At 39.0% G+C, this 18,407-nt stretch overlaps 1 protein-coding gene across 1 annotated transcript in view; it reads right to left on the minus strand.

Moving 5' to 3' along the window:
• Positions 1–5,198: 5,198 nt before the first annotated feature.
• The window catches only part of LOC149317398 (carboxypeptidase A6-like), a 54,384-nt gene continuing 41,175 nt past the window's right edge, over positions 5,199–18,407 (minus strand). The window contains exons 8-11 of the mRNA XM_089518896.1: positions 18,161–18,251; positions 12,950–13,152; positions 6,465–6,549; positions 5,199–5,960 (exon numbers count right to left, since the gene is read on the minus strand). Coding sequence (XP_089375022.1) covers positions 5,773–5,960; positions 6,465–6,549; positions 12,950–13,152; positions 18,161–18,251 — 567 coding nt within the window. The 3' untranslated portion in view covers positions 5,199–5,772. The remainder of the gene's footprint in view (positions 5,961–6,464; positions 6,550–12,949; positions 13,153–18,160; positions 18,252–18,407) is intronic.

An 18,407-nucleotide genomic window follows, 5' to 3' on the forward strand; every position in this document is an offset into this window, starting at 1 on the left:
TCCCCAAAGATTCTCTTCCCATGGGGCGGCCAAAGCGAATCTGGGGAACCGAGGCTCTTTCCAGAGGAACTATGGGATGGTTCCCAAGACAGCCCAAGGAGCAATCTTCCCCAAAGATTCTCTCCCCATGGGGCGGCCAAAGCGAATTTGCGGAACCGAGGCTCTTTACAGAGGAACTATGGGATGGTTGTGTTTGTTGTGTTTGTGAGACATTTATCCTCCTCTGCCAGAGAGTGCTGGTGCCATAATAAACTACCATTCCCAGAATTCCCTAGCACTGAGTTATGGCAGTTAATATGGGGAGACACAGAGGAGGACGAATAAGCGCCTCCTGATCGGCTCTTTTTAAAAAAACCACCGCAAAATTTATAATGAATTAAAAATGGCCAGGTAGTGGGAACGCAGGTACAGGCTACATCGGTGTATGTTACTCCAAATTAATGTGACATCATGATGACGTCGCTTTGATTGACAGCTGGAAAAGGCGAGTGCGAATGAAATAAAGCTAAAACTGGGTTATATATACACCGATTCATTCTTGAATAGGAACGAAAGTGGATCATTTACAGCGATTCAGTTGGTACATGAGAACGAAGAAAAAAGCGATTTGGAACGTGGGATAACACCTGTGTTATTTTGAATCGGATTTAACAGAACCGGTGTATTTTAAATTGTTGTAAATAGCAAGTGAGAACCACCCCTCTGACTTAAAATAAGAGAATTCCAAGATGTAGCCATGTTAGTCTGTAGAATCAGTATGTAGAGAGATCTTGTAGCACCTCTGGGACTAACTGAAATAAAGAAGTTTGGCAGGATCAGCTTTCGTAGACTTCAGTCTGCTTCCTCAGATGCATGTATTAAAATGAGAGCATTCTCTCCAACTTCCCCAAGGTTGAGAGGCAGCTTAAAGACAAGGTTTTGAGCAGCTGGAACTTTGTAAAGCTAGAGTGGCAGAAAAGTGGAATCATTTTTACAATAAGATAGGAAACAAGGATCACTTGAAATGTATGCTTTTCAGTTGAGTCATGGGTTAGAGACCAACTGCAATGCAAGCAGAGGGCACCTACTCCCACAGGTGGGAGTTGTGTGAACAGTCCTTCTTGGTTTCTCCTCTTACTGCAGCTGTTCCACTCCATCACACATTCTTCTGGGGAATCCCTTGGCTCTAAACAGTGATGAGGAGGAACCACTGGATTGTAATGAGAAGACCAGTGGAAATGTTCTAGGGCATTTAAAGAAAAATGCCTTAGGCATAACTTTGGGTCCAAGTCCTTATCTCTTGTTTATAATATACTATGAAATCTCTGAAATTTCCATGTCATAGCTAAATGATAAATGATGGCATTCTTTGTTGACTCAGATGTCAATCATTCATCTTGCCTTATAATTCTAGCCTTTGGAACCAAGAAGATTAAGGTAAAAGAATGCAACTGTTTAAAGGCAGAGCTTTTCTTTCTCATTATCCATGACTGCATAATGTTATTTGTGAAGTGAGAGAGTCAAAAGGCTTGTATCTGTTGAGTTGAGATGAATTATAAGTCTCTGGGTGTTTCTGGCAGTTCAGATTCCCAGAGGTGTCAGATACGCAGTATTTTCCTTTTTTTCAAAAATATGGATGATGTGTGACATCAAGAGCAAGAACTAATCTGCATGAATAAGCAATTTTTATCACATAGGAACAAGAACCAGAATATTTAAAATCAACATTAAATTAATAGCATTAAAAGCTAAATAATGCCCTTCACATTGTGGCTGAATTCACATGGCGTGGAGCCTAGGTTATTTTCCTTCCTTCCTTCCTTCCTTTGGGTATTGCATTTATTATTATTATTATTATTATTATTAAACGTTTTATTATTATTTTCACAATAAAATACCAACAAATATAAAACATACAACAATTATAACATCTCTACTATCAAACATAACAAAGCTATTGATTACTCTATTATGTCTATTATATCTTATAATATCTATCACACTCATTGTTCAACTTACATTCCCCTTAAATTACCTAACACTTTATTTCTTAATCTCTCCTTAATCCCTCCATCTCTATCCTATCTTCCCCAACTCATCTCCACTCCTCCCTCACTCCCTTCCTATACCTCACCTCCTCATCTCACTATCTCCCTTTCATTCATTTTCTATCACCCCTCTCATTTCCTTCTCTCTTTCCCTTTCCTCCCCATCTTCTTAGATCTTCTTACACTTGTACTTCCCTCCTCTTCGTACACATACCCTCTTCTACATACCTTACTCTCTTCATCTTCATATCTTTCCTTATCTTCCATCTCTCTATCACTTCATTCTTTCCTTTCCCACATAAAAAAATTCCAATTCATACATACTACCATATTCACTACTATTCATTCTTTCTTTGTATTCATATTGACATCCTAATTATTACTCCTTTCACTCTACTACTATGATTTGTGCTCCTAATATTCTACTTCTCCTATTCCATTCATGAACTTCTTATAACTTAAAACTGCCCATATCTATATTAATTATCTCATAACTTTATAACACCTATTTTCATCCACGTAATTCTTATACATCTATCCACTGTCTATCTCTTACCAAACTTACAGTCGCTATATTGAATCTGGGTTATTTTTGTGGCATTCATATTGCCCCGACTGCATTCGGTGCAGTTTGCGGGGGGACGTATGGGTGGACGAAAAAACCCTTCTAAGCTGGTGCATTTGGCACCAGGTCCCTTACCGTGTCTTTTTTTGGTGCTGCAATGATCCAGATCTTTGATAGTGTGATAGCGCTACCAGATTGATATGACTCCCGTGAGATCATTCCAGGAAATGAGGCACCTCCTTTTTGGAACAATCTGGTGCCAATGTGAACATCAAGCTGTGTTTAAATGCTTTGAGGAGAGTCGACTGTGGTAAATGTAGTGGGAACAGCGACCTGGTATTGTGTCACAGAGGAGATCCAGATCTCTTCAGTACAAAAAGGGGAGTGTGAATGTGCCCTTTGAATGTTTCATTTGGTACCCTTAATATAGGCATGGACAAAGTGCAGCCCACTGACTTCTTGCAGCTTTTAAAATCCCGAAAGGTGGCCCATGGGACACCCTAGAAGCCCCTCAATATTTTTTAATTTTTTTTTTCAGACTGATTTTGGGGTAGTTTTTTGCTCAAACTGCCCCAAACCTCCTGAAACTGCCTAAACAGTTTGCTACTTTGAACTCTATCACCTCCTCAAAACAAACCAAAAATAAAAAAAATGGCCAAAATGGTAGCTGGAAGTGACATCATGTCACTTTGGGTGTGCTGAAATGTTCTGCTGGGCCTGCCAGGCGAGCATAGGAAGGAAAAATGGCCCCTGCCATGTTTGCAGTTGCCTGCCCACCCATGCCTTAATACAATGTTCTAACCTGTTGTTATTTTAAAATACAGAGATTAATCCGCATAGAAATACACAAGCACTTGCTTACCTATGAACAGGATTGTGGGCAGGTGGGTTCATATTACAACGTAACAGGAGTGTGCCTTATTTAATTGCCAGATATAAAGGAGAAGTCTACAACATCACAATACTGAGACATCTTCTTAGGCATTGGCACCTAATGACAGTTAACGTTAATCCCCTACAACTGGGACACAATATATTACTCAATTTTTATCTTGCCTTTCTCCCAATATGGGACTCAAGGCAAGAAAATATAGGCTATTAAAAGAAATACCCAGCCACACAAGTGGTAGACAGAAATAGCCAGTTTCACCTGAGCATTTGAAACCTAGTGAGATCATCATTTACTATCAGCTTGCAGGATTTGTTTTAGCTTGAATTGTTAAACTGTTATTATTTAAATAGTTTTAAAGCATTATAACGTTTAAAGATTGCTTTAAGGTGATTTTACTGGTTGTATCTTGCCCTGAAATCTGTTCATATAGGGCAGTTTGAAAATTCTTTAATAAAACAAATAAATAAAGAGATCCATTAATCCCCACACTGTCCCTGTGCTTCTTCTCGTTCTTTCACTTTTCTCCCCCACTCTTTGTCTTTTTTTGTTTCTGTCCCTTGTCTTTCTCTCCTTCCACCTCAGTAATTCCTTAGGACTGCTCAGTGCTTTCTTCTATTCATCCTATATACAGCAGGCTCTTCTCTCTTTCCCCCCCCAATGTTTGGGACCCTGAAGAGGGAAATACCTCTTAGGGTTGTTTAAAGTTTCCTAGAGAAAAGCCTGACTAGAAATTTCTCTTTGGGTAGAGCAGGTTATGGGCATCTTCCATCTAGTGACTGAAGATGATACTGCAGACTAAAGTCATCCCTCTGGATTCACTGACTTCCCGTTCCTGGTCTTGAATTTATGCAGATGGGAAGCCTGGAGGGACAAAACATTGTGTGCACCAATGATGTATGCATGGGGCCACACAAAGGAGTGTGCCGCAATTATTTGCAATGGGGGCTTGAATATTTGTAGTTTTCTGATTTGCGGGGTGGTGGCGGCACAGATCCCCCATGAATCTGGAGGGACAACTGTACAACATTTTAATTACCTAAAATTAATGAACCCCTTAAAATAACAATTAAGATACATACTTCTGTCTGCATATGTGCCTTGCAGGTGCCTGTCAACCTATGGCAAACGCATGAATTTCATAAGACAAGGAAAAATCAGAAGGTTTTTTTTTTTACATTTCCTTCCTCTAAAATATGAACTAAAGCACCTGATATTCCTTGGTGGTCCCCCATCCAAGTATTAATCCAGCCTGACGCTGCTTAGATTCTCAGATCAGATTTGGTGCTTTCAGGGTATTTGGGTATAAGGAACACCTCTAGAGTTGCTTTAGTATTTATATCAAGTTTCATTCCTTTACGTTTCATGGTCTTGGAGATATCATGGGCACACACACAAACACACATTCTCTTTTATTATTACAAACAGTGATTTATTGGGTCAGGATTTATGAAGTTAATTCCCATATTCACTTTAAACCCTTTGTCCTTGGTGCTAACACATAATGATGCACAACAGCAGGGGCACACATGTTTTCCCTCTGTTTCCAGTGTCTTTCTTCCTGTGAATTTTGTCTATGGATCCTACCAGTAATTTTTCTGCACAATTAGTAGTTCATTCTATTGCCATTAAAGCTAATGATACTGACTCTAGAGATGGAAAATGGAAGAGCTTTATTATCCTCAAAGAGAAATTATTTAATTTGCATTCCACACATTTGTAATGTATCAAGGGCTGTGAATATTTTGAAATTTAAAAATCCATATGGCTGTGAATATTTTGAAATTTAAAAATCCATATTCTGTACTAAGACAACCCAGATTCTTTCTTCTTTAAGCCAAGTTGATGCCCATGGCCTGTATAAATTATGTAAACTAGAATTGACATGTTTATTTTGCATAATTTATTCTGTTTTTACTAGTCAAAGAGCTGAGGGAAAATCTTATTTGTGACACTGAAGCCTTGCCTTTCTTTAGCACTGGAAATCTTGCATTGTTCCTGCCTGCTTGCTCTCACCCCACAACTCCCACAATTTCACCAGGCATTGCCAACCAAGATACTAACAAACTCCATTGATTTATTTTCTTGGATAATACCAGAATACATACAGCCCAGCATAAATATCACATTCTTCAACAAATCAACATGTAGAATGAACATCACCTTTAGCAGAACATATCACATTCTAAATCTGATGGACATGAAAATGCCTATGTAATAAACATTTGCAATAACAATAATAATAATAATAATGGAAAATTTAACACATTTGGCCTTTTACTGTAGCATCCCTAATGGCATTTCTTTAGTAGGTGCAGGGTTATATTTTTGACAGCCAGCATGGTTTCTGTACAAGTTGGCTTGATTAGGGTCTCAGGCAGCAAAAATCCAAAATGACCTGTGTCACGTAGCTCAAATGCAAATGCATATGGAATACCATTTTTGTAAGCCCAGTCCATAGAACTGCCGGAACTCACATCTGGAAGAGGAGGAAAATAAGTTTTAAATGATGTATGTGAAAATATCATAAGAAGCTAAACATTCTGCTCTCTAGAGATACCAGAGAAAAACAAGATTTGCAAGGCTACAAGTTCTATATAGGTGTGGGGAGGGAAGAGACAGATGCATCCTACTATGCTACAGAGGGGTTTCAATTTAATTCCAGCTGCTGTCAATAAAGATTTATGCTGGGAGAGCTGTTTCTACCTGGCTAAAATGTCCTCAGACTTGCATCCCCTTCTCTATCCATTTCTGTGGCATTTAATATCTGTAACAATTAAAGCCTTTCATTGTTTGAGGGAGCACTTTTGGCAAAACATGATAAATAGTTCATCTATTTTGGCCATAGTAAAAATATCAGCAGTCATAATGTCATTTATCTTGACTCTAGTCATATCAGGTTGAACAAAGTTCTCATTGCTAGGTTTTGCATGCCATATTGCATCAGAACCAAGAAGAAAAAAACTAGCTTGTTGCAACTTACACAAAGTGCTGGAGGCTGGGCCATATCGGTATCTTATCCCATAAACAGACTGCAAGGCATTTACAGCATTGAATGCTGCAGATTCCTAGGTGGGCAGCAAACAATTCCCCCAAAGAAAACATGTTATTGTATTACATATGAAATTTCAGGTAACATGAAATAATTTATCTCAGTTCCTTCCTTCAACCTTTTTCCTCTTTCAAAATTTACTTTATTTTCTGGTATACCCCTTCCCAGAAACCATTTATAAATCATCGGTTCCATAAGTGAGCTTGCATAAATCCTGATATGGAGTTGTTAACATAAAGTAGTCAGAATCCTGTTAGTAACATATGGTATTCATGTCAATGTGTTTGTGTGTTGTGTGCCTTCCAGTAATTTCTGACATATGGCGACTCTCAGATGAACCTATCATGGAGTTTTCTGCAGCTGAGAGTGTATGATTCACCCAAGGTCACCCAGGAAATTTCCATGGCTGAGCAGGAAATTGAACCTTGATCCCCAGAGACATAGTCTAGTGCTCAAACCACTACATCCTGTTGGCTCACTGCATCTGGATAGAACCATATGAGTGTTATGAAAGGAGGCATCCAGGACCTCCATGATCAATGATCCCCTGCCCATACTACCTTCCTATAGCCACTGAGTGATGGAGGGAAGGCAAGGCATCATCTTGCTGTTTCTTCAGCCAGAACCATGAAAAAGAAGGCATCTTCCTGGACCTCTGAGAGGATGATGTCATCTTTATGCATCCTGCTGCAGAAACAGCCAGATGCTGGCTTTTACATGCACATGGGAGGCATCTGGTGACAGATGAATAGTTTGTACATTGGGGGAGACAGGGAGAAAGAAGAGCTATGTCTGGCAGAGCTTTACATCCCACCAGACTGATGTAGGATTGTTGTTGTAACATATTTGCCACTGCATCATACAGATATGTGGTCTGGGATAGTAATTCCAACACTGGCATTACAGAAGAATGACACAACAATAAAGACCATTTACAAAGAAGAAACCAGCAACTCCTTCTAACTTCTCTTCTATCTCAGATCACATGTGAGGCTGAAGCAATAAATGTGATTCCCCACCAGTCCAATGTGACCTGTTCCAGGATTTGTTCAACTCACCCATGGATTAGGTAGTGGGAGAGAAAGATGGTGCCTATTTCAGGATCCTATCCCTTCCTGGAGATGCCCCCACATCCAAGGAATACACTATGCATAAAAGAGTATAATTGGATAGGGTGTCTTTGGACCCGTACAGACAGGCCAAAATAAAGCTGCTTCGGGTCACTTTGGAGGTATGCTGTTTAAATGAGGCATGTGTCCTAAGAGGCCGGAAGCTACACCAAAGCCACGTTCCAGTCCGAATGACTGGAGTGCAACTTTGGCGTAGCTTCTGGCCTCTTAAGATGCGTCATTTAAACAACATACTTCCAAAGTGACCCGAAACAGCTTTATTTTGGCCTGTCTGTACAGGCCCTTTGTTTACCACAGTCTGTGTGCAGAACAGACACCTCAACACAAAATACACTTCCAGGTGCAATGATTATTGTGTGTAATGCAAAATGTTCAGAAGAAAATCCCCCATGCTTGTTGCTATATCTGAAGATTTTAAGGGGATATACAAAGAATCATGCTTGTGGGTAAGTATTTTTGAATTCCAGTTTCTGATTCTTGAAGTTAACAGAGTTTGATTTGTAACATTCTAAATAAATAAATCTGTCCACAAAGCAAACTATCCTTTGTAAAATCAAGCTCTGTCCTACATGTGTGACTTACATAACATGTCCCAAATACTGGTATTCATAGCTATCAATATCTTAGGCAGGATACAGACAGCCCAAAAAGGGCGGTCTGCCGCTGCCTCCATTTCCGCCAGTGGGAAGCCTCAGCTGCCAAACGGTGAGACTTCCCGACGGCAGAAAAAGAACTTGCAAAAAGTGGGTTGTTTTGCGTTGCACTTGCGACGCCCGAGTGCACAAATGGCACACTCATGACGTTGCAAGAGCGACGGGACGTGCGGACGCTATGCGTCCGTCACATCAAAATGGCAGTGGCCGTGTGTATAGGGTGCTGCCATTTTGATTGCCCCCGTCACGTGCTGAGGCCGGTATGGATGGTGCGTCATCAGCCAACCCCTAGCACATGACAGGGGTGGCGCAAAGGCCCATCTAAATCGGGCCTCAGTTAGAAGTATTTTTCTTGATTGCTCCTAGGCTGAGAAATCCCTTCCCAAAGAAGGGAAGGTTGGATCCTCCCAAGCAAAACATATTCAGCCAACCTTTTGGCAACTGACAAGCTCCTATGGAAGAGTCTTCTAGAAGGAATTACTATACTATTGCTGAATCCTTTATAACCTGGTATGTTATATAACCTTATGTATACCTAGCTATGTAGCTGAATTGTGAAGATGCACAATGAGACAGAGGCTGGAGTGCCTGATGTGCATTGGGACCAATGAGATGCACATTGGAACTGATGCACATTGGTCTTATGCATTGGGCACCTTGCTGACTAACTGTATAGTAACAACAGCAACCCTCTACTGGATATGGATGTTACAGAGATGTGCAATTCTAATTCCCAGAAATGTAAGTTCAGTTAGGAAGACATAAGTCCTCAACAGGATTCTGGACTATATGTTTTTATTTACATGCTTTTAAAATTGCTTTTAATTCACCTATAGTTTCAAATTATAATTTGTTTCTCTCTCCATATTTGTACCTATTTGTTAATCTTGTTTTGAGTCAAGCTGAGCCCCAGTTTTTGGAAGTAGACTAGAGGATATCAGTCAAATCAATACATTTATCAATTTATAGCAAAGTGTTTTGTTATTTCAGGATTATTGCATTATGTTTTCAAGTAAAATATATAATTAAAAAAAGTATTGTCATTACTTAACATCAATATGTTGGTCCCTTTTATAATAATAATAATAATAATAATAATAATAAGGCATATGTGAAAATATGACTGTACAAAGGAAAAAGGTTTCCTTGTTTCTCTGTTTCATGCCCCAGTCATTAAACAGCCCTTTACTCATTATTGCCTGCCATGCATTTCATTGATAACTGCTTCAATGATCTACAAAGAGGATACTATAAAAAGTCCATTGACAATATCCTTGCATCTCCATATATAGCTGGATGCAGTTCCAAAAGTATGCTTACAGTGCTGCAGCATTTAGTTTTTTTAAATTAAAAGGGCTATCAACATGCAAGAGGGATATTTTTTCAGGATAGGCAAAAGAAAGGACTTATCTTGACAAACGTTCAGTGAATATCTCTACAAAAATACACCCTTGAAGTATACTACAACAGTTAGTCAATGAGGTATACTAAGAGGGATTCTAGGCTTCTGAACTGACATTTGTTTGCAGTTGCCAATCTCTTAACTTGGTTGTGGATTATCGGTCACTCATTCTTGTGCACTGAGTATCAGAGCTGGGAAAATTATATTTTTGGACATGCTTCTTCCAGATTCTGCCATGCTGTTGGGGATATCTGGGAGTCCAAAAATGTAGTATTTCCAAATTATGGTCGGTATTGCTGATCTAAAATAGCAGCCTCTTTCTACTTTGGGATGCCTTCTCTGAACAGGAATGACTGACGGAACAGGTCACAGATCTCCAGGAGTAATCTTCCTGAATTTTAGGACTGAGTAAATTAGTGTCAGGAGAGAAAATTTTCCAGAAATAAAAATATATTTTTTCCAGATGACTTCCAAAAGTATTACTTTGTGAAAACACCTGTAATTCTATGTATAATAAATGTCTTTTTAATGTAAGTTTACTTGGATCTGTGCCTATATATCTGTAAGTATATGTATGGGCAAGATAAGAATTGGTTAGAAGCTCCAATTCCAACCTTTTTTTAAAAAAAAAAATTGCCATAAAACAACATGGCAGATCACACAAGTTCACACTTGTTGAAGATAAGCCATTGAATAAATACAAATAACCTTCCCTAACATACACAATAACCAAAACAAGCATTGGAAAACAGAGACTAAGGTATGGCTGAAATGTGTGGAGTTGTGTGTCCCTTTCTCCTGTTTCAAAGGCCTAAATAATTGAACACATTAATTCAAAGAGTGACTGGCAGCGCTGTTCTGCGCAGTAAGCTGGACAGAAGCCTGTTTGCCTTCTCAGAAATTATTAAAGAGTCCCCTCATTTCTGAATACTAAAGCCCAGAAGAGCTTTCATCCACTGGCCAATCTCAACTTGTGAAATAAATCTGAAGGACTTGTGAAGTTGGTCCCAAGGGAGGGAAATGGGAAGGAAAATTCTTTACTGATTCTGCTTTGTAACACAGTTTGTATACTGTATATGCCCAATAAACTGGAACCACATTTTACATGGTTGCAGAGATCAAGGGCGAAGGTCCCCTTATTCCTTTTCTCTGCAGCTGTGAACCCCTTAGTAATCAGACAGAGTATTTATGATTTCCTTAAGTGTTCTTTTGTTGCATTTGATGGCTTGTAACATTTCATCATTGTTCCCTTTTTGCCATAAATGTGCAAGCAGAGTGAAAAGACCTTCTGATGTGTCCCTTGATGTCTAAACTTTGTTCTCTTAATGTAGTTTGTTATGTTTCTGGTGATATGTTGCATTTGGCTACTGGAGAAGTAGTAATGCACACAGAATGAAAGTAATCCACTGGTAATTAAGCACACCTAAAACTGTTTAGGATCAGGCTGAAAACTGTATAGTACTGTACAGTATTCAGAAAACTTTATAGTACAACAATATAGTACTTTGTAAAATTACTCCCATTCTTGCTGGAGCCACTTGCCATGCTAGTTGGAGGAATCTATGATGTAGCACAAAAAGAAACTATTCCAAGCTCTGCTAAAAACATAATATTCTAATAGGTTTTGTTAAAAACATGGATTACATAGTATCAGAAACAGAAGCTCTTTTCGTGGGTTGACTTCCATGCCTTAGCTCCATATGTAAAAGGCACTCAGGACTCTTTCTCCTGGGCAGTACCTCAGTCAGCTACATAACAAGCAGAAATGTCTTGGAACTAAGCTGTCCTCCAATGTTGTTGGACTATAGTTCCCAGAATTCCTTACTATTTGCTACACAGAGTAACACCACTGGAGTTGCAGTTCAACAATATCTGGAACGGGACATAACTCACACCCCTGATGTGATAGACAAGGACATTTCTCTGTCACTGGGCTGCCCAGCATTGGGGAAAATGTGATAAAATCTGTCTTCTTAAAATTACCTCCCTGTCTATCGCGGGAGCAAAGGCAATGCGATAAACGCCTATGTTTCCCTTATGTCACACTGCATACACAGATATTTTGGAGAAGGGAGATGTAGTGTATGACATTTTGGGTGGTCCTGTTTCCTGCAACTCTATGAAGGTTATCGCACTGGGGTTAAAACGTTCCCCAGTGCGTTCTAACAGGGGTGTGCACGGAGCGTGATGGGAACCCGATGGGGCCCAGAATGCTAGTTTACTGCACGGCAGAATGCTGCCGCCGCTGCTGAGCATTCCCATCGGGTTCCCATCGGGTTCCAGGGGACGCCATTTCTGGGAACGCTTTGAAACCATCCCCAGAAATGGCGTCCCCTGGAACCCGATGGGAACCCGATGGGAATGTTTGGCGGCGGCAGCGGTGTTCTGCTGTGCAGTAAACTAGCGTTCTGGGCCCCATCGGGTTCCCATCATGCTCCGTGCTTGCCCCCGTTAGAACGCACTGGGGAACGTTTTAACCCCAGTGCGATAATCTTCTATATGTAGAGTACATGTGTGCAGAATATGAAAATGGCTACAATTTGTTTCATTGGGTAATTAATAATTAGTACTCTCTATGATAAGTCTTCTGTACATCTGTCAAATTAGAAAAGTGATTTTACTGCTCAAAGAGTCTGCACCAAATAGACCATAATTTGCTGCCCAGGATCCTGCAACAGATGATGCTGTGAAACAATTGTGTGTGGAATGGTGAAGAAGAGCAATGACTCAGACTCCTTTATGATGTTACAAAAGATCAAGGGTATACCCCTTGGCTTATTCCCTCAAAATAGCAGTAGTCCAAGAAATCACTTGTGTTAGTCGTGCAGTTCACTTCTGAACTAGAAGTGATAGTGAGAGCACATAATCTGTTGCCTAGCAATTCCAATAATATATTCTCCTCCCACAGAACAGATCTTAGTATAGCTACATGAATGGCAGAAGCAGCAGTAACTGAAACTTTGGGAGTCAGTGAAAGAGGCTGAACACAGGTTAAGTAGACAAACCTGTGTATGTGGGAAAGGGGTACAATCCTTTTTCTTTTTTCTGTCTATTCTTGTCCTTGTCTGCCTTCCCTCCACTCTATTTGAGGCCCTTATTTCCTAGCATATTCTCAAATCTGACTCGTACTTAACAATTCTGAGCAAATAGCTGCCAGTGCCCACACAGAGCTCTTCTAAATGAGAAAAAGTGACATGCAAAGATCCAAAATTCTTCCAACTCTGCACTTACCACGCAACTGAAATTTGGAATAGTTGCATACTTGTAAGAGTATGGATACAACAACATCTGGGCATATGCATGAAACGACAAGTAGGCTTTTATCTGTTTCCGGTGTTTGCGCAGAAAGTGAGCTACAGCTTTCACTTCTGGCTCAGATTCAGGGAAAGGGCCGCAGTATGTGTCATCACAGGGGTGGAGGGAAGCACCTTCATCTATGCATTGAAAGGAGGGAAAAATGACAATGGCTTATGAAATTAAACTGAAGCTTAAAATACTGCAGCTACAAGCAAGGAAAACTGTCCAGTGCTTCCAGAACTGTTTTGCCAACATATTTTCAAAAATCAAAATGATCATATTTGAATCAAAAGAGGATAGGATGGATCCCAAATGGTACAGAAGATGCCTTTTAATTGCATCAACAAAGCTGGATGAGTTGTTGTTATTAACTGCTATGTTGACCCTATGTATGAGAGACCTCCAAGTCACCCAATCATAAATAGCCCTGTTCAGGTCTTGCAGATTCAGGATCATGGCTTCCTTGATTAAGGTTATCCATCTGGAATGCGGTCATCTTATATTTCTACTGCCTTCTACCTTACTAAGTAGATTACTGTCCTAGTGAATCATGTCTTCTCATGATATGTCCATAGTACAACCATCTAAGGTTAGCTATCTTTGATTCTAGAGAGAGGTCAGGCTTGATTTGTGCTAGGAGCCATTTATTCATCTTTTTCGTACTCCATGGTATTCACAGCACTCTTCTCAAGCACTACATTTCAAATAAGTTGATTTAGTTTCTATCAGACTTTCTCACTGTCCAGTTTTGATTTCTTTCTCCAATTTTCACACCTCCTTCCTCTGAGTCTAATCCTGCTTTATGTGTGATATGTTCAATGTAGAAATTAAACAGATAGGGTGATAAAATACAGCCTTGCCTAACTCCCTTGCCAATTGGAAATCATTATGTTTTCCCATATTCTATACTGACAGTAGCCTCTTATCTGTATCTCAGTACAGATTGTACATCAGGGCAATCAAATGCTGGCTGGGTACAAAATTTGAGTTACACATATTTTTTACCTGTTAGAACAAACACCAAAACCCAGTTGCTAGTCTCAAATACTGTAGCCCAATGAATCAAGAGAATTAAGATTTATATGTTTTACTGATTTATTTGGACTATTCTAGTTTGAATGAACAGTTAAATTTAGCTCAAAGTATTTCACACTAATCAAAAACTTGCTGTTCTCCCAGCATAGCTGTTCAAATTAAAGAAGCATGGGTATGGTTTGAAACTTCTGCAGTCGCTTCAGTACTCCAGATTAATTAAGTACAGGAGAAGATGATCAATTTTTGTTAGATCTAGCATGGCTCTTACGTATGTTATGGGCACAGGAATGCGGTTTCTATATTTTCCATTTGCTAACCATGTATATTGCTCCTTAACCATGCTTAGCAATAGCCAGAAGCCTTATATATTTTTTTATTCAAGTGGCTTGTGCTTCACATAATAAATATGTGTTTTTAGCCATTTTTCATAGCAATGGAACCTTGATTACTCGTTCTTTCTGTCATAAGGAGCTTACTGAACACTCTTTTAAAATAAATATTATTTGTAATGTGCCTTCCACATTAAGGGAATGAGAATCAACAGTATATAATGATTATTACTAACAGTAATTATATATTGTTTATATTGTTTGCTTCATAACTAAGAAATAGCTAAATAGCACTTACCACAGTCAGAAGGGGGGAAAAAATCTAACAATGCTGTCTGAAGTTTAAGACATGAGCATTGTTCTTTATGACTACCAGCGGGGATTTGCAAATAAAGGTTAGCCTTGCCTGAGAACAGATGGATGGTTATGGGTGGGGAAATGTTAATAGTGTAGTATTCACTAAAAGAAAATTACCAAGTCATCCAACCCACAAGAACATCCTGTTTTAATGCCTTGTCATATGCTACGGTCCAGTGGCTTTGAAACTTTCTGGATTCAGGAAAATCTTTCCACACGAACATGTTTCCTAATGTATCCCCCTGTATGTCTGGCTGGTAGGGGAATTCTTAGTTCTAAGAGCAATACACTCAGTTCATATGATGATCTGGCTCACTGGGGTTCACACTTTTGTGATGAAATAATGCACCATAGAACTAGAACTTAGAAAAGTTACTTTTAAAGACTACAACTACCATAACCCTCCAGAAAACATGTATATAGTCATGCTCTGCCTAGAAATCACCTCATGGTCTGCCACTTTACATGCTACAGACTGTAAGATTCATATGATAACTGCATATTGTAGGACTGGGGGACAATATACAGAGAGCAGGTTGGCTCTCTAGATTGCTTCTCATGTATGCTACCACACTGTGACAGCATTGAATCTTGGATGTTTACACAAATATGACTATATTTTCCTTATACTGTTATTTCCATAACTCCTTTTTGAGACTGAACCACTAAATACCTAAAGGACTGCAGTTAGCTACATTGTGAAATGAAAAATGATACTGACCTGTTTTTTAAAAAAGCAAAATACTGTAGTTATAATCATTTTACTAACAAATAAACTACAGATGCAGAAGCTTTTGCTGCAGTGACTATAGCACTGGACCTTAACTGAAGAAAAAAAGAGGACACAGAGAGGAGAAATTATCTGACAATTTTTCCTTCACACTGACATATTCAGGTGAAGCAAAAAGTACTGGAAGCGAGTAGAGTCAGTGACTGAGGAGAGGCCTTGATGTCCAAAGTCTGGAAAGTTCCTTGACAAAAGAAGAAGAAGAAGAAGAAGAAGAAGAAGAAGAAGAAGAAGAAGAAGAAGAAGAAGCAGCAGCAGCAGCAGCAGCAGCAGCAGCAGCTATACATCAGGTTAGGAAGGAGTTATCCGTGGACATTTTTTTCAAGGGACAATATGAATTTCCATTTTCAAGATTCTTGCTTGCTTCTGAGGTACATGTTTTTCTCTGTCGATTCTAAGATCTTAAAATAATTTCAGTGTAATAGTCTAGTTCCAGATTTATCTTCTGACAAATATCTTTATGGCAGGGGGTTGTATTACATACCTCTTATGGTCTCTTTCAGCTCTATGAGCCTATCTATGCTTGTTCATCTGGACTAACATTACCCGTTTGGTCCAGAAGCAATTCACAGGATCTGTCAGAGATCTTTCCAAGCCCTGGCAAGTGAGTTTTTAATTGGAGAAGGCAAGGAACCTACTACAAAGCATCTGATCTATAAGGGTGATATAATCCTGAGACCCCACCCAAATACAGACAGATTAGATTTTTAATTGTATTTTAAATCATTCACAAGATGAGAAGAACAAATAAACCAATAATTCCATCCTAAGTGAACCCTGGGCTGTAAACATTTGGAGACAGTTCTTTTTGCATCCAGCATAAAAAGAAACAAGAGGTGAATATTGCATCAAGGTGCTTATGTCATAAAAGAAGGGAAACAGAGCTGACATAAAAATGTTGCCTTAAAGAAAAAGAAACAGTCTAGTTTGCTCAATGCCAAACCTGGGCAGACAAAATGTAAAAATTGGCTTCATTCTCAAAACATACCTGCCCTAAGGCACCAGTAAAGAATTTCAAGGCCTGAAAACTAGAGACAGAACTAAGACATCTCCATAGGAACATGGAGTGAAGGCTTTTAAAACAGGTCATGATAACATCAAATATGATTTCCCTGTTCATTTTCTTTTGTTTCACTGAGAGAGGCAATATAAGATGACAAATGTTTACGGAATCAGAACAAGCTCTCATTCTGTCGTTGTTGTTGCCTTGCTTCTTGTCCTTGGGCAAATACATGGACATTTTATATCTCCCTTTTTCATCTGAAAAATCATTTTCATCAAGTTATAAGAATCTGCTCTCTATAAACTTGGGAAAAAGACGCGTGGGAATGTCATCTGAGTAAAACAATATGAATGTGTGTATTTATGATGTGAAAGGAAAACTGACAGAAATGAGATATTAATTTCCACTTGAGATGGATGTATATGACATAATAACAAGGAATATAGACTTTAAAAAGTCATACAGATGCTAAATCCGTCTCATGTTTTAAAAAGGCAATTCAGTTTTAGGTTTAAAGAATGTAATTACTTCATTCTTGTCTATTTTGTGCAACAGAGCAATAATTTCCAACCATGGGTCCCCATGTTGTTGGGCTTCAAATCTCAGAAACTCTTCTCAAATTGATCAGGGGTTGGAACAAATGAAATAAATGATGGCATTACTTTTTTTGGATTATACCTCCCAGTTGTAGTCCACAAAATAACTTTTCCAAGCTCTAGATCTGAAATATTATGTGGGCCATGCAACATACCCCCAAAAGGGTAGCCTTAGTCCACCTGTTTAGATCTCACATTTCCAGAATAGTTTTGAGTAAAGTGGATCCTCTGGCCTAAATCCAGAAACACAAGAATACAAGAAACAATAACACTAACTTACAATACCAGGTTGTTTGGATAATTCAATAATGCAAGTGAATTGCTCCATATAACTGAACTTGCTCTGTAAATTATTAAACTTTATTAATTGTGTGGTGACATGATTACACTGGTTAAATACCTCCAGGGCTGCCACAAAGAGGAGAGCGCAGGCGTGTTCTTTGCTACCCCAGAAGGTAGGACCAGGTCTAATGGTTTGAAGTTACAGGAACATAGGTTTTGATTGAACATTCAAAATAATTTTTTGACAATGCGTGTTCAGCAATGTAACTAATTGCCTACAGAAGCAGATGGGTCTCTTTCTCTGGATGTCTTCAGAAAGAGGCTGGGTATGATCTAGCTGGAAAGCAGGTATAACCTGATAGCCCACATTAGTCTACTGTCTTTTAGATGCCATATGAAGTATACTCTTTCTTGTCAAGTATGAATGGCATGTAATTGCTTTGAACATTAGATCTTCCCTTGAATTAGAACTTAAAAATACTCTAGTCAATGGGGTAGGGGTTCTTTCTTTCTTTCTTTCTTTCTTTCTTTCTTTCTTGTGCTCTATGTGCCTTTGTTAGCCTCCTGAAAGTCTCTATAATTTGGTAATACAGTAATAATGAAGAAAAAAAAAAGGATTAAATTGATCTTGAAATAATTCCAGTGGTGTAATCAGAACTACAGCCCTACATAATTTGTACTTGTGTTTAAAACTCTGGATAATAAAAAGGCTAAAGTGTCTGCATTAGTTTAGATTTAGACTGTTTCTCAACTTACCACACCATTTCACTTTCCAGTTACGGTTCGCATCTACACCATGGCAGTGGAACCTTGAATTTTTTGATCTTGTTTTTCTCCAAAATCGATCCTATGCAAAATACCCATAGGTAAAACATTATCATATGCATCTTCTCTCTCTCTCTCTACAGACACACATAGACATTGAATATCCTTTAACCAGAATCCCAAAATTCTAAATACTGCAAAATCTGATATTGGCCACATGGGTGGCTGAGATAGTGAC

This window comes from Sceloporus occidentalis, unplaced genomic scaffold (genome assembly GCF_023333645.1).
Source record: "Sceloporus occidentalis isolate IW3139 unplaced genomic scaffold, rSceOcc1.0.p SCAF_3, whole genome shotgun sequence".
In the NCBI taxonomy this organism is placed as follows: domain Eukaryota; kingdom Metazoa; phylum Chordata; class Lepidosauria; order Squamata; family Phrynosomatidae; genus Sceloporus; species Sceloporus occidentalis.